This window comes from Rhincodon typus, chromosome 37, assembly GCF_021869965.1.
Source record: "Rhincodon typus isolate 14 chromosome 37, sRhiTyp1.1, whole genome shotgun sequence".
Classification (NCBI taxonomy): Eukaryota; Metazoa; Chordata; class Chondrichthyes; order Orectolobiformes; family Rhincodontidae; genus Rhincodon; species Rhincodon typus.
Window position 1 is genome coordinate 20566404 of NC_063368.1, and position 16973 is coordinate 20583376.

Consider the following 16973-nt stretch of genomic DNA (forward strand, 5'->3'; position numbering starts at 1 on the left):
TCTGCTCCTATGATGCTGCTTGGCCTGCTGTGTTCATCCAGCTCTGCACCTTGTTGTCTCGGATTCTCCAGCATCTGCAGTTCTTACTATCTTGGATTAATGCTTTGTCACTTCTCTACAGCCTTTACCACTCCCTTTACCTTTTGTTTCATGGCCCTTTTAATGTGTAACCTCCCTACCTTCTAATATGGGAGCAGGAGTAGATCATTCAACCTGTTGAACTTGCCCCACCATTCAATATGACCTTGACTGACTGAATATTTCAATACCTTTTACTCACCCCCAGTCCCCATTACCCTATCCCCATTACCATCCTGCTAAGGGTGTTCAGAAACTTATCAATCTTAAGTATATTCAAAGACTGAGCTTCAACAGCCCTTTGTGGTAGCGAATTCCAAAGGTTTACAATGCTGAGTAAAACAAATTCTCAACTTGGAACAAAGTGGCATCCCCCTGATTTTTAAATTGTGCCCCCTGGTTCTAGACATCCTAACCAGGGAAACATCTTACCTGAATCTACCTGGTCTATCCTTTTGTGTTTTGTAAGCTTCAATGAGATCAGCTTGCAGACCTGAGTTTTCCAGCAATTTCTATTCGTGTTTCTGATTTCCAGCATCTGCTTGTAAGAGGTTTATAAAATCATGAGCGTAGATAAAGTGCATAGCAAAGGTCTTTTGCCTAGGGTAGGAGAGTTCAAAACTAGAGTGCATAGGTTTAAGGTGAGAGGAGAAAGATTTGAAAAGGACCTGAGGGGCAACTTTTGCATGCAGAGGGTGGAATGAACTGCCAGAAAAAGTTGCAGAGGCAGATATAGTTACAACATTTAAAAGACATTTGGACAGTACATGAATTGGAAAGGTTTTAGAGGGATATGGGCCCAATCTGTCTTTATAGGCCAGTCGTGCTATACCAAAATAGCAATAGAGACTTCTGGAAGCCTATAGCAGCAAGAGTTTTTGCTGAGGAGAAATTCACAGAAAAAGTAGGTGAATGCAATGATTCTATGCTTTGCCATTTCAAATAAACTCTTTAAGCTGATTAAAGGCCATAAAGAAAGAACATGTCTAAAAGTAAGTGATCATTCTAAAACTGAACTGCAAAATTGGCAAAAGTAAACTTCCTCTGACAGGTTTGATTGAGATCTTTTTGAGGAAGTGACTAGACTTGCAAATGAAGGTAGTTTAGTAGATGCAGTCTACATGAACTTTGGTAAAGCTTTGGACAAGATATCACGTGGGAGACTGATCAAGAATGTAAAAGCCCATGGGGTCCAGGGCACTTGGTAAATTGGATCCAAGTTTGGCTTAGTAGCAAGCGGCAGAGGATAAGGGTCACATGATGTCTTTGTGATTAGAACCCTGTGTCTGGTGACATACTGCAGGATTCAGTGCTGTTCCCTTGCTATTAATTGTCTAGACATGAATATAGGAGGTTTGAAAAATAATTTCATACATGACATGACAATTGGCGCTGTGTTTAAAAAGGGAGGAGAAAAGCCTTAGATTGCAGAATGATAAGACAGTCTGGAAATATTGGCAGAACAGTGTCAAATAGAATTTCATCTTGAAAAATGTGGGGTGATGCATTTTGGGAGGATTAACAAGGCAAGGAAGTACATGACAAATGGTAGGACCCTAAAAAGTACAGAGGATCAGGAGAACTTTGATATATATATCCATAGAACTTTGAAAGCAACAGGATTGTTAGATAGAGATAGTAGGAATTGCAGATGCTGGAGAATCTGAGGTAACAAGGTGTAGAGCTGGATGAACACAGCAGGCCAGGCAGCATCAGAGCAGCAGGAAAGCTGACGTTTCAGGCCTAGACCCTTCTTCAGAAATCTGAAGAAGGGTCTAGGCCCAAAACGTCAGCTTTCCTGCTGCTTGGCCTGCTGTGTTCTTCCAGCTCTATGCCTTGCTATCTTGGATTTAGAAAGGTCTTTTGTTATCATATGTTGTTTCAGTCATCAAAAGATTAAGTGAGAAATTGAGGAACTCTAAGTTGTCTCACAGAATCAAGAATTTCAGAAGGCATTCAGATTACTTCCAACGTACAAACTGGTGTTTTATTGTCATTGGGTACTTCAGTCATTGTAACATATTAACGAAGGAAAATCTTTGACTTTCTAAATGAAGAAAGCACATTTATTATTTTTCCACATGTTAAAATCTAAAATATTTAGCTTTGGCATAATCAGCTACATGTGGAAATTCCGTCTTGATTCACCTCAAGGAGTGCTGGGAGAACGCAGACATTGGACTGGCTTTGCTGCTTTTTCCTTCTGTAAGGATCAGGTATCGGATTAGGAGACAGTGGGGGGAGTGGCTAGTTGTGATTAATAGCCCATGGCATGCAAGGCGGAGCCCGCACGAGCCATCTGGCCAAGATCTGGGAGTTGCTGTTGGGGAGATAACAGGAGAGGAAAGAGAGGGGCCAATCTGTGTCTGAAAGTCGAGCTGAAACAGGGATTATTCACATTTGCTTGACTTGGTTTATGGAGAGAAAGACGATGGTTTCACAGGTATACCCTACAGTATTTAATGATGCTGTTGTCCGTAAATGTTTGTAGAAAATGTGTGTTGAGCCATGTGCCTGTTCTGTGCAATAATTTGTATTTGTACTGAATGAATCATTGCTTCTATTGTCTGCCGAGCTCACTCTCCGTTCTGCTGGTTATCGGGGAGGCTGCTTGCATTCCTTTTGCTTTCCATATCTTCGGCCGTCAAAACTCATAAAATACATCAAAAAACCAAACCTTTTTTTAAAATTAAATCTATCTCTGATCAGTTTACTGGAAACAAAAATTATTTGAACAGACTAAGCTGAATGATACAGTAAAAATACACAGATGGTTCAGCAGTCTATTTATTTAAGGAACCTTTTCTCCTTGTACACTGCGGCCGTTGAGACAAAGCACAGGATTGTTAACCCTCTGCGTGCTGAAGCTGCTTCTCACGTTAATGAATGTATAGTCAACGTTGTGCATTTCCAGAAATCTTTTAACTCATTAAATGTGGAGAACCATAGCTTTTGTGTTGTATGTTCTTAATAAACCGAAAACAGCCTTTCTGTTAGGAATCAGTATTACTGCCTAGATCCTCCTTAGGGGTCAAAAATTTAAATAGTGGCAATTCCCGTTTATATTTTTTGGGCACACAAAAGGCAAGTAGTCATTGGGGATATTGCAGCACATTGAAATAATTTGAGTTATTTCTTGCAATTCCCCGCTATTTTTTTCTGACCTCATACGCCTATCCAATAAATGTGGATTTGTATTTGAGCAAGTGGGTGTAGGCCCTTTCCCTTCTGATCTTTAGCAGACACCAAAGGTATCGGCTTAGCATTGAAAAGCATGTACACTGGTGCAATTTATGCTTAAAAATGTAAGAAGTTATTGAGCAGTTCGAAGCATGCTTTGTTGCTTACATCTCTTGCACTTTCTGCAACAAATACACCACACTACTTACATAATTTCAGCGATCACACAAAGAAGCAAAAGCAATACTTTCTGCAGTCTTGGAATTGCTGTTTAGGAGATATTTTATCTAATGCTTTCAGAGAGGAGTCTGCTGATAGAGTTTTAATGAAAGAAAACATCAATTGCTGCAAAACACAGCCATCTTGATACAAAGTGCCCCATTACTTTTTAAAAAAAAATGTAATTTTGACATGGTTCGACAAAAAAGGGATTGTAATGTGAAATGATAAAATTCTAGCTGTAGCCAGAAATGTTTTTAAATTTCATGGAGCTCCTTATGATTCCATCAGCACGCTTAAATTTTGGGTGAGCTGTTATTCAGTTTTGTTTTGTAACTTGTACTTCACATTAAAATAAGGCTACCAATTGTTTAAACTGAGGAATATTGCGGCTGATTTAAATTTCATGCAACACACAATGACTTTCAATTCATACCCAACATGCTGACCTTTTAAAAGATTATAAACTATGAAACCAATAATATTATGGATGTATAGAAAATGCAGTTTACTCTTAATGTTGTCCACATGTTATGAGGTTTCCAAGTATTAACCTTAAGAATGACAGGGAAGGTGAAAAATCACCGCATTTTATACTCTGGAGTGCTATTCCCTAATCTTTGGATATTGAACATAACAAAAGGGAGCAGGAGTAGACTGTGGGGCCCATTGAGCTTATTCTGCCATTAATGTGATCATGGCTGATTATCAGTGTTAATTCCACTTTCTCCCTCACTCACCATATTCTGGATTCCCTGAGAGACCAAAATCTGTTTGTGTGCATGTGCAGGCCTGGACTGGGCAAAACCATCTTGGCTTCCCACTGTGAAATAGCCTGCTAACACCTATTATCGAGAATGGACACTTGGAACCATATTATAAGCTATTTGGCCCTTGGAAAATTAAAACCCCTGCAAAATTCACCCCTTCAGAGCAAAGGAGTGAAAGGAAAATTGCTAATGAAGAGGGAAACGTTGATTTCATTGATACTAGAGCAACATTATACCTACATACATAGCAAATGTAGGCATTTCTGCTACTTTGAGCAGCCAGAGCAGCATTGGTTATGTTGGGTGATTAAAATCTTTTCATTTTAATGGATGATTTTTGGAAATGATTTAATTGAAATTAATAGTTGCTCGTGATCTATGTGTCATAACAGGGGAAAGAATCGTTGCATGGTCGGGTCGAATGGTGCGGTTATTCTTATTGTCAGTTTAATTCACATGAAAGACATTACAATGTCTCACCACCTCAAGATTTAGGAAATTTGCCACTTGTAATCTGCTTACTGCAGTTGAGAGGTATGTTGAATTGAATAAGTAAGACCCTATGTATACCATTACCCAATGAGCTTGTTAGCAAAATATTTCAGTGAAGAAATTGTGTTCTGTTAAAATTAAATACTCCAGGAAGACTGATGGCACACTCAGTTGACTCTCTAACGTATTGACTTGGTGGACTGCATGTGGTTTGCTTGTATCAACAGTTTCCTAAGCACAGTAATGAGTTCCTAATCTGCCACCTTGCTTATTTAGAGAAAAGGAAGAAAAAGAAATTGGTGAGCAACTCTGATGCAACTCCTAGCAGTCCACTCAAGAGCTGCAAAGACCATAAAAAGAGCAAGAGGTGGAAATCATAATCAAAGTAAGCATGTTAGGCAATAAGTCATGATTCCTCCCCCACCAACCCTCCAGCTATCCCTTACAAACGGTCCTACAACCAGAAAATCTGTCAAAAGAACTTGAACATAATAAGTGGTTGGCTGCTAGGTGCTGGAGTGGAAGTGAAATAAGTGATACATTGGATGGATTGGTTTCAGCTATCCAACCGTGCATGCTATCTGTGTTGAAACAAATCCTGTCATTACCTTCTAACTGCATTCAAGAATATTCCAAAAGGGAGTACTAAATAGCAGTTAGGAATAGAAAATTTAGCTCACTTCTCATCCTCATCCTCTCCCTGCCTAAACAGCGCTTATTAATGTCGATTGTGTGTCCCAGCTCACAGTCTAATTCAGCAGAAACCAGGTTGGAATGTGGGGTCTTCAGGTTTATGTGGATTTGTATTACACCTGCTAATATCTATCTGCCAGGCAGCTGACTGAAGTCTGTTGCAGCCAAGGCTTTTTGGATATTTAAAAGTCTTACCTAATCCTACTTTAAGAATATTCAGTTAATTGCCATAAGTGTTTGTTAAAATTAAGATTTTTTTGACTTTGAAATGGATTTCATTTTTTTTCACTGCACACCTTTAACCACTGTTGTACACAATGGACAATGAGTAGTCTGCAAAGTTCAGTCTGCTGAGTTGTCAGTTGTGTCATGATTTATTCATCCAATGTATGTCTTTACAAGGTGGATTAAATAGATTGGAAGACTGGAAAATATTGTAACTGCACTCTGGTTTGTTTGGAGCTCTGGTGTTGACAATAGCCAACTTTGTGATTTACTTGTATCTTGTTCATATGAAACAGTAATTGCCTAGGAACAGCCTATAGGAAAGCCATACAGTGCCACTGCAGTAATTTCAGCATACTAGTTTTGAAATCGCTAATACATAGATTGTGTAAAAATGAAGCCAAAGTTGGTTGAAAATAATTGTGTTGGGATACTAAAATAACATAATGTACAGCACAGAACAAACCATTTAGCCTGATTGATATCTACAAAAGTTTATACCTCACACAAGTTCCCATTCTCCTTTGTTTAACCTTATTGTATATAAACATATATTCCTTTCCCTCATTTACTTATCCATTTTCTTGCCCTCAAACATGTCTGTGCAATTTGTATAATTTCACGCTCTGGGTAAAGAAGGTTGTCCAGAATTTCCTATTGGATTTAGCAGCAACTATCGTGTTTCTGATGTCTAATCTTGGATTCTGCTATCTCTCAGGCCTACAACCTTCATCTTATAGCTCCCCTCCTCTTATTTACCTTCATGATTTTAGTGACCTCTATCAGGTCATTCTCTGCCTATTCACAATCTTTCCTCACTGCTTCTAACATTTCTGGTGTGGAGTTTGGTGTAATTATCTAAAATGTCCTATTTGATGCAAGAACAATGTCTTTTATAATACCTTATTACATTTCAGACATTCCCAAGGACTTCATCTGTCATTTTCTTTGAATTGTGATAGTTATTACATGGGCAAATAAGTAATTAACATGTGCAGCAACACCATACAAACAACAATGAGGCAAACAAGCAGTTAACCTGTTTTTGGCAGTTCAGCTTTTATTCATTTGTGGGATGTGGGTGTCACTGGTTGGCTAGCATTTATTGCCCATCCCTAGTTACCTTTGAGAAAGTGGTAGTGAGCTGCTGCCTTCAACAGCTACAGCTCATGTGCTGTAAGTAGACTCTCAATGCTCTGAGGAAGGGAATTCCAGGATTTTGATGCAGCAACTCTGAAGGAACAGTGATATGTTTTGAAAACTTAATGTTCAGTGGCTTGGAGGGCAACTTGCAGTGGGTGGTATCCCTGTGTGTCTTCTGCCCTTGTCCTTTTAGATGAAAGTGGCCATGGGTTTGGAAGGTGCTGTCTAAGGATTTTTGGTAAATTTTTGCAGTGCACATTATAAATAGTACACACCACTACTATTGGTGGTGGAAGAAGTGGATGCATGTGGATGTGGCACCAGTTAAGTGGGCTGCTTTGTCCTAGATGATGTCAAGCTACTTCAGTATATTTGGAACTGCATCCATCCAAGCAATGGGCAGTGTTCCATCACACTCCTGACTTGTGCTTTGCTTAATAGATGGCTCACAGGCTTTTGGAAATCAGTACTTGTTGCAGTATTCCTAGCCTCTGACCTGCTCTTGTAGCTACTGTGTTTATGTGGCAAGTCCGGTTGAGTATCTGCTCAGTGGTAACCTGAAGGATGTTGATAGTGGGGATTCAGTAATGGTAACACCATTGGATGTCAAGGGACAGTGATTAGATTGACTCTTATTGGAGATGGTCATTGCCTGGCATTGTGTGGCATAAATGTTACCTGCCACTTTTCAGCCCAAGCCTGGATATTGTCAAGATTTGTAACATTTGAGCATGGACTGCTTTACTATCTGAGAGAGTTTTTCTCAAGGGCAAATGGTGCTGAATGTTGTGTAATTGTTAGCAAGCACCCCCACTTCTGGTGTTATAATGGTTGTTGAAGCAGCCTAACATGGTTGGGTCAAGGACACTACATTGAGGAATTACCACAGAGATGACTGACTTCCAACAACCACAACCATCTGCCTATGTAACACGTATGACTCCAACCAGCGGAGTTCTTTCCCTGATTCCCATTGATTCCAGTTTTGCTGGAGCTCCTTGATGCCACGCTTGGTTGAATGTGGCCTTGATGTTAAGGACTGTCAGTCGCTCCCTTACCTCTGAATTTAGCGCATTTGTCCATGTTTGAACCAAAGCTGTAATGAGGTCAGGAGCTGATTGGCCCTGATAGATCCCAAACTGGGTGTCAGTGAGTAAGTTATCTCAGAAGAAGTGCTGTTTGTTAACAGCACCGTTGATGATACTTTCCTACTGATTGAGAGTAGACTGATGGAGCAGTAGTTTGCCAGGTTGAATATGTCCTTTTTTTTTCTGTCCAGAACATACCCAAGCAATTTTCCACATTGTCAGATAGATGTCAGTATTGTAGCTGTACTGGAAGGGAGTGGCATGTTCTGGAGCAGGACTGCAGAGCTTAGATCGAATTTGTTGGTTGTGGGATCGCTTAGCTCTGTCTGTCACTTGCTACTTTTGCTGTTTGGCATGCAAGTAGTCCCGTTTGGTAGCTTCACCAGGTTGACACTCACTTTTTAGGTATGTTCTAGTGCTGTTTGTGACATGCCCTCCTGCATTCTCCATTGAACCAGGGTTGATACCCTAGCTTGTTGGTAATGTTTGAATGGTGGATATATCAAGCCATGAGGTTGCAGATTGCATTTGAATACAATTCTGCTGCTGTTGATGGCCTATGATGTCTCATGGATGCCCAGCCTTGAGTTGCTAGATCTGTTTGAAGTCTGTCCTGTTTAGCAAAGTGATAGTGCCACACTGGGTGAAGTTGGGAGTTCGCTTCTACAACCACTGTACGGTGGTCACTCGTAACGATACTGACATGGACAGATGCATCTGCAGTCGGCAGATTGGGAAGGATGAGGTCAAATATATTTTCTCCTCTTGTTGGTTCCCTCACCACCTGCTGCAGACCCTGTTTAGCAGCTATGTCCTTTGGGACCCGACCAGCTTGTTCAGTATTGCTGCTGTTGAGTCATTCTTGATGGTGGAGACCCCACCCAGGGTATGTTTTGCACCCATGTTTCCTCGGTGCTTCCTCCAAGTATTGTTCAATGTGGAGTACTGATTCGCCAGCTGAGCGAGGATGGTACGTGGTAATCAGCAGGAGTTTCCTTGCCCAGTTTTAAATTGAAGCCATGAGACTTCATGGGGTCCGGAGTCGATGCTGAGAATTCCCAGGGTAATTCCCTTCTGATTTGTATATCACTGTGCTGCCACCTCTGATGGGCCTATCCTGCTCGTGGGTCAGGACATATCCAGGGATGGGGATGGGGATGGTGATGGTGGTACCTGGGGCATTGTCTGTAAGATATGATTCTGTCAGGCTGTTGCTTGACTAGTTTGAGACCGCTCTCCCGATTGTGGTACTTGCCCCCAGATTTTAGGAAGGAGGACTTTTCAGGGTTGGCATGTTTGTTTTTGCGTGGTTGGCTTTGGTGCCTAGGTCGATGCCAGATTTCTGTCCAGTTTCATATGGTGGTGCTGGCACAATAAGTAGTGCTCGGACTCCTGAGCCCATTTGCTCCAGGCCAGCGGCATCCTTTTCTCTCTCCTTTTTGTCTTTTGCATTTTCTTTTCTTCATTTTTGATGCCAACAGGGTGGTGGCTGCGGCGTCGGCAGCATGGATTGAGATTCCTGGCTGCAGTAGGCTCGGAGCCTGTAGTCTTGGCATGGCACCAGCTGTCGTGGTGTTGGTCAGCCCGCAGTGGTGGGCCTGGAGTGGAGGCTTTTGGTGGTGTTGGTAAGGAGTCGGTGGCAGCAGCAGCAGAGCTGGGGTCTCCTGGGGCATCGGTGTTTTTGTTGCAGTACCTGGATCAGGGACTCCTTGAGGCCCGGAGCACATTGCAGAAACCTTGCAGAAATCCTGGAGCCTTAAGACCCCAATTTGAAAAAAAAAATTAATTCCATTGAAGTTTTTTTTTATTTTTGTAACTAAGTGGGGTAGATTGTGGCGACACAACACTTTTCACTGTATCTTCCTCGATATATGTGACAACAAAATCATTCATTTATTCATTCATTCATCCATTCATTTTTTTTTTCGAAACTTTGCAGTGATTGATACAACTGAGTGGCTTGCTAAGTTATTTCAGAGAGCAGTTGAGAGTCAACCACATTGCTGTGGACCTGGGGTCATGTGTAGGCCAAAACAGACCAGAATAGCAGATTTCCTTTCCTGAATGACATCTGTAAACAAGATGGATTTTTCTGACATCAGCAATGGTCTCATAGTCATATTGGTTTCCCCAAAAGTTCTTCAGGATTTAGCTGAGCAACTGGAAGAGCTATATAGAGCCTTTTAATGACCTAATTGAAGGACATCAGCCTCAACAGTGTGGCATCCTTCCATACAATTGGGTTAGTCTAGATTATGGCTGGAACTTGATCATTACCTTCTAATTGAGATGAAAGGACACAAAGACAGGGTTATTGAAATGCGCTTAATATGAAACACTGAAATAATGTGTTCTTAATAATATGACAAATTATGCAATCTGTTTATTTACAAGCCACTGAAGAAAATTAGTAAATGAACATAGGATTGCTGATCTTGTCATGAGAATGATACAACACAGAGGAAGCCCACGATGCCATGCTGGCTGTTTTAAAGAGCTGTAAATTATTCCCACCTGAACCCTTGACCCGGTTCCTGTGCAGCTTCAGTTCGAATACTGTGCATTTCTGGCTATTGAAGTATTGAGGTACTGTCCGTATAAAAGCTTGAAGTGTAATTTAACTTTAGACCAAATACAAATTTGTAACATTTACAATCACACTTTTTCAGTAAATAAAATGCCTATGAATGATGAATTAGAGAGCTGAAACTGACCTTCCAGCAGCCTATTGAGACCTTCAGGAGATGGTGCTGTCTCTTCATAATGTCCCAGGGAAATTCAGCTTTTGAAATGAAAGCCATTTCATAAGTGAGTGTTTTTAAATATTGTTGTTTCAAGCAGGTTATCGCAGTGGATCACTTCCAGCCAGTGGGACAGTGGGTTAATCCACAGCTGTGTCAAAAAAGAATAAATACTTAAAAAGGAAGTGATTGCAGGGTTAGGGGGAAAAGATCAGGGAAGTTGGATGACTCAAAGAGCCAATACTGACACACTGAGCTGTGTCGCTTCCTCTGGTACTGCAGCATTCTGTGATTGTAACTCATCTGCAGAAAGTGCAGTTCAAATGAGCAACGGTAGCTTTAATAATTTGGCTATCCAAGTAAGGTGCTATGTTTCACTTCACTTGCCGTTTTGAATAGCAGTGATGTTCAGAGCAGCCCAGGATAGATTCCAACAGTGATGTCAAAATGGTCTCTAGATGTTCGTTGATCCTTGGAAAGTACATTGTGTCATTGTTATTTTCCTGATGTTAGGTAAAATTGATCTTTATGAAGGAATGGTTTAAAAATATTGCTTGGGAAGAAAAGAAGAACTGATTTTTTCAATAGGGTGCATTAGCACAGTGGTTACATTATCGATAACCTAGAGCCTAAGAGAAATTTCCCCGTGTAATGAGATTTAGTGAAAATGAGCTGAGAAGTTAACTTGCCACCTAGTCAGTCTGGCTTCCATGTGCTTCTAGTCTAACGTTGGATAGTTGGATCTTTAATGTCTTCGGGGCAACTAGGGGTGGATGGTAGCATTGATTTGACATTGTCTTGTCAGTTTCACCAACTTGCCAAAAATAAATACTTTTAAAAATGACAGTGATAACATGCCTTGATTTGATTTACATCTTTGTATCTTCAGTTTGTAACTGAGTAAAAAGAATTGCCAATTTCTTTTTGTGAAGAGCCCATAAATGTGAGAAACTAGCATATAATCAAATGTTGTAGCAGCAGCTGAAATGAGTATATAGGAGAAATATAGAGACATTTCTGCTGAAAGGAAAATTGAGACACATGCATATTATTGGCTGCACCACTCAAAGAATAAGAAGAGATGAAGTTTTGTTTTTCTTTTGAGGGTAAACTCAGGCAGTTTGAATGACGTTCCTTCATAAAAATGAGCTGTTTATGTTTCAGGATTTTCAACTTTGGCCACTCCGCCTCTTTGTAGATCTGACCAATGTTGACTTGTTTGAACACAGTCCTCTCATAGTTTGTTGCTGTTTACACATCATTTCAAACACAGAAGTTTAACCTGTTCTTTACCAGCTTTTCTTTTCCATTTCAATCTACCACCGCCAAAGTTAGTAGGAAAGGAAACAAAATATAGCATTTAAAGTTCCTTGAAACATTTCAGTTATCCATCATTTGAAGTTCATGAATTTCTGGCAGAGTTGCAAGTTCTTATTGAACAGTTAGGAAATAAATTACTACCATCTTTCCCCTATGTCACCTCAACTTCAAATTTGAGAACCTAAAACATGGGAAGTCTATAGTTTGAACTTTTGAGATAAGGCTGTCACTTTCTTTCTGGGTCACAAACTGGCTTGTAAAAAGAAGTCACAGCCTCTGGGGTGCTAGTGGAGAGGTGGTGTGGGATTAGTGAGGAAGAAAAATTTCTGTTGTATTCAAATCATGCTGCTTTTCTGATGATTACCATTTGAAGTTAGATACTGGATGATTCCATTCTCCTATCCCAGTAGCACGTGTAGCAGCAAAGGGTCCTGGGTCTCAGGTAGAGAAAATAGGACGATTGTGTGTTTAAAAGAAGTGGTGAAAATGGTGGTAAATTTACAATACATTTATTAAAAAGTGGCTATTTCAGCTTTAGATCATGATTGGACATTTATTTCAGAAAAACATCTCAGATGTGTGTAGCAGCAACGTTAACTCCCAATGGAATAAATGCATCCCAGACTACTTACTCATGTCTGAATACAATATCATTCAGCTTTGTCTGAGCCTCTGGGATGCTGGAATCAATTAGATAAACAAAAATGGTGCTAAGGATAGATCCAGATTGAGTGGAAAGATTTAAGATTTGTAGCTGCTTTCCCTTTTGCATCTAGTTGGAATTGACCCTTCCAGTTGCCCTGTTAGTTTCGCACTGTGAAAGAAATCGTCATTATTTAGCAGTAGCAAAGCTTGTATTTACTGAATATATGGCTTGGATTCTATCCTGTCATTACGTGAGAAAGTAAGATCTGATCGCTATATTCAGACTATGCTACACTGTTTCAGAAATTGTTGATTTAGTGCCTGTAGTCGATTAAAATTTCTTGAATGTTGGTGATCAAGCATTTCTACAAAGTGCTGCTGAGGAGCTCTCTTCAAATCACAATCATCACTGTTATTTATTCCTTGCATTCCCCTTTAAGATGAATTGCTAACATTGGCAGGATTGTTGACAGCAGTACTAAGCAAACCTGCAGTTCTATTCTTTTCCTGTCCAGACTTCGACAAATGGAGTGAAATTTAGGTTATTAACATCTGCATTATTAGCTATACATATTTAGATGGAAGATTTTTTGACATACAAAGGACATCTTGATACAAAATAAACATTTTCATATGAAGAATCAGAATTTAATTGAATTGTGATTGTTTGTCTGGTGAGAACAAAAGTGATTTGCAATCTCATTCTTGAGTAAATTGTGTTGATGGTCAAGATTTGCTACCATAGTTGCTGCTTGTAAGCTCGAAGTTGCATGTTAACGTGGTTATGCAGCATAACTGAGTCACAGGATGAGATACTGTGCAGAATGAAGTAGGTACAAGCAGTGCAAACATATTTCAGTTCGCTTTTTCATAGTGTGTGCTTTAAACATCTCGTAGCTTCCTGCAAGAAGATTGGTACTGATGTGGTGGAAAGAAATACTTCATTCCTCTGCATTTTCAGATTTTATTCTGTTTGGAGAAATGTTTGAGATTTATGACAACACAGAATGGGGTGGGGGGAGTCGCAACCTCTTTTAATTGCAGGGGTCTGTTCGAGTCAAATACATTAAAATCTATTTTAGATAGTTATTATGTCTGACGATAGGTTTGAATAAGACCTGGAATGCTGTTTGCTGAAAATAAACAGCTATTGGAAGGGAAATGTTTCCATTTCAGTCTATCAAATTTTAACCAAAATAATAACTTCCTCAAACTTAACTGTGCAATCAGATTAGGTGAGGAGACTAATAAGACATGAACGGTATCAGTCTGGATAATGGGGCAACATACATAAAGCTGAACTGCAGTTAAATAATGGTGTGTTGATGCATGTGTTGGAGTAAGGAAGATAAAATTTTTAAGTTCTGGTTTTCTCTTGCAGTACCATAGATTCAATAGGTAAATGCATCATGTCTTGCATCACTGAACCACACAGCTCTGATAGGTTCCAAATTTGATTTCTTGTCTCTGGTGAGTTCAGAGGTAATTGACCTTGTGTTCCCTGATCTCTCCTGAGCACTGTCAGCAAATTGGAATGGAATGAATGAGTCAGATTTGAACTAAGATATTATTTCATTTTAGCTGCAATGAACATCAATCCGAAGGAATACTGGCCAGTGCTGTGCAGGTTAATACATTAAGAGCAGCTACTTAAGCAAAGTACTCAGCTACCATCGTCAGTACCCTAGTCTGGTTAAATAGGACATAAATGATGTATCCTCTCAGCAGGTTATATATTTGTGTTTTTTGTGGAGCACCTTTTACTGATTTTTGTGAGAAAATGCTCCCTTCTAGTTAGTAAAAAATGAAAATGTGAGATTGTTCGATGCCACAGTTCATTACGTATCAGTGCAGCCTTGGCAGAGGATTAGCAACAGCTCTTTGTAACCACAAAGAGTAACCACCTTTGGTCTGAGGATAGTGAGCAGGATTCTTAAAAGAGGGGTGATTTGTGTAAAAGATAACAAAGCATAGAGCTTGAGGAACACAGCAGGCCAGGCAGCATCAGAGGAACAGGAAAGCTGACGTTTCGGGTCAGGTCATGTATCTCTGCCGCTTTCCCCGTTTCTGAAAAAGGGTCCTGATCAGCTCCAGCTCCACACTTTGTTATCTCTGACTCCAGCATCTGCAGTTCTTGCTATCTCGGTGATTTGTGTAAAAGGTGTTTTTTAAATTGCCAGCAATAATCTGACACTTTCAAAACTAAGAATACTTGGAAACAGGCTGCAGGCCTTTTCTCAATGTAGTAGAGTCCCGAATACAAGACTGAATATATCAGATGAAAGTGTCCCCTCTACTTTCTTTTCATCCCCCTCTGTTCCGGATTCCAAGTGCTGATATTGAAATAAATTATTTGGGAATTGTGGATCCCCAAAAACTTGTTTGCTTGGATGTGTTTAATGCACTTTGTTCCTGGAAACGTTTTTTTGTTACGTTTAGGATTATAGCAGTGGTTTGGTTGCAAAAGCATTGTATACCTGCTACCACTCTCAAAGCAGTAATGTGCTGTAAAATGATAAGGGTAATGAAATCTGAAATCCTAGTTAGGAGGGGAAGGTGGAACATATCACAATGGACAGTAATATTAATGAAATAGAAACAGCCTCTAAAATATAGTTAGAGCAAAGATTGCTGAAAGCTTTAAGATTAATTTTTGCATGGGCAGATTTAGTGTGTTAGTAATGAGGGCGCCAGACATCTTGGAAGTGAATCGGCTGTAGCAGTGGAAAGTTCTGCATGACGCATGCAGAAATGTGTTTTTCATTAATGACTGCCTTTGGCAAATGCTGTGAATTTCTTTACCATTGCTTCTGGAGCTCTTTATGCAGTTAACACTATCTGTGCTAATGTTTTGTTTGTTTTCCTTTTTGTGATCTTTAAGTATCCGTGATATTTTAAATTTCTTCAGAAAGGCTTACAGCACCGATCTAATAAAAGCCCAGTTGCCACTAAGGTGTCTAACTTTTATTTGGTGCCAGACTGAATGCCTCATGGCAGTGGAAAACAATTCTGAGAAGGAAATTGCCACGAAGCATAGTTCATAGCAAAAGTTGGAAGTTTAGTGTACTGCAGAGAACCTGACAAAATATGCCACATACCCATTTTTCGTTTCTATGTTTCACCCCATCCCACTCTATGATAAGAATGAATAACACAAAATGAAAGTAAGTCGCCATAGTCCTACCAAATCATAGGGCTGCTGTCTCTTGGAGAGATGAGTGGTAGTGGTTTAACCTGAGGGTCAGCACACCTCAGGTGAGGGGAGAGGTTGAGAAGTAGTGTCCTTTTATGGTAACCTAAGTTGATGTGGGAATTGAACCAATGGTGTTACTGTGCATTGTAGACCCGTCATCCAGCCAAGTGAGCTAACCAACCCCAGCGCAAAGTATTGAGTACATCAAACCTGTTATGGTGGTAACCAAATTGTAAACGCCGGTATTTTGTAACTAAAATTTGCTGAATCCCCATGGTTAACAGGAAAATGATCTGCCTGTGTAACACTGAACTAATTAGAAACCTATTTAAGGTTTGGCTTCTGAATCAGTAAATTGAAACTGACTGGCAGAGAAAGGCATCACAGTTGATTTAAGGGCCTTTGGACTCTACAGAATTCTAGAGTCTCACTCCTCATGAATGTCTAGCGACTGCTGGAAATGAATTGTACAATGTAAAAGAGTTTTCTGCATTATCTTCAATTTTGAAGTGGTTGTTACTTATGAGTTCTACACTTCAGATGTTTAGCCTCTGAAAAACAGAATTAAACACAGTTGTTTCTATTGCTGTTAGCAGTTTTCTTTTAAGACTATCTCAAGGGTCCTTTCCTTTATATCAACTGCAAAAGAAACAACACAAAAATGACTTTTATGCAGCATGTTCCTACATTTATATTGTAGTAGATAAATAGACTCAGTTTTCTAAGTCTGTTTCCAACAAATGACAGTGATAAATGACAATGTAAAACATGATTTGAAATATTTCTGAAAATTTTAAAAGTTTGAAATGGTTAGTTTTAAATCTAACATTGAACTAGCTCTGTACATCAGTGTGCTTTATGTCTTGGTACTGGTTTGAGTCAAGATGCAAGCACACTGACTCACTGAGCTGGCTCAATTAGGGATAAACAATAAATGCTGGCCAGCCAGAGACACCCATGTCCCATGAGTGATTATTTTTTTTTTAAAAATTAACAGTCCAGAGGGGAATTGGGCATTCCAAAACACATGGCGCGCAGTAAACATGAGTTTATGGTTTATGGCGAATAAACTTTGTTTTCAGAAATACCATTAATGAACAGAAACCCTTGTTGACAGCAGCATTTGTAAATGGTTATAACATTTTAATATTTCGGCAGGGAGGTGAGAAAATTGCAGGTGCATACT

At 39.8% G+C, this 16973-nt stretch overlaps 1 protein-coding gene across 8 annotated transcripts in view; it reads left to right on the forward strand.

Annotated features, from left to right (window-relative positions):
* Positions 1-16973, forward strand: part of LOC109931731 (RNA binding protein fox-1 homolog 1-like) — a 230887-nt gene that overhangs the window by 105013 nt on the left and 108901 nt on the right. For 4 of the 8 annotated variants that reach the window (XR_007265719.1, XM_020530996.2, XM_048617746.1 and 1 more), the window contains exon 1: positions 2382-2521. The exons of 3 other annotated variants lie outside the window; for them this stretch is intronic. Coding sequence is in view for 3 of the 5 variants with exons in the window: in XM_020530996.2 (XP_020386585.1) it covers positions 2495-2521 (27 nt within the window). In the remaining 2 variants the exon portion in view is untranslated. Of the gene's footprint in view, positions 1-2381; positions 2522-5015; positions 5125-16973 lie in introns of those variants that run through there. One more of the 8 variants, XM_048617750.1, reaches the window with a different exon arrangement.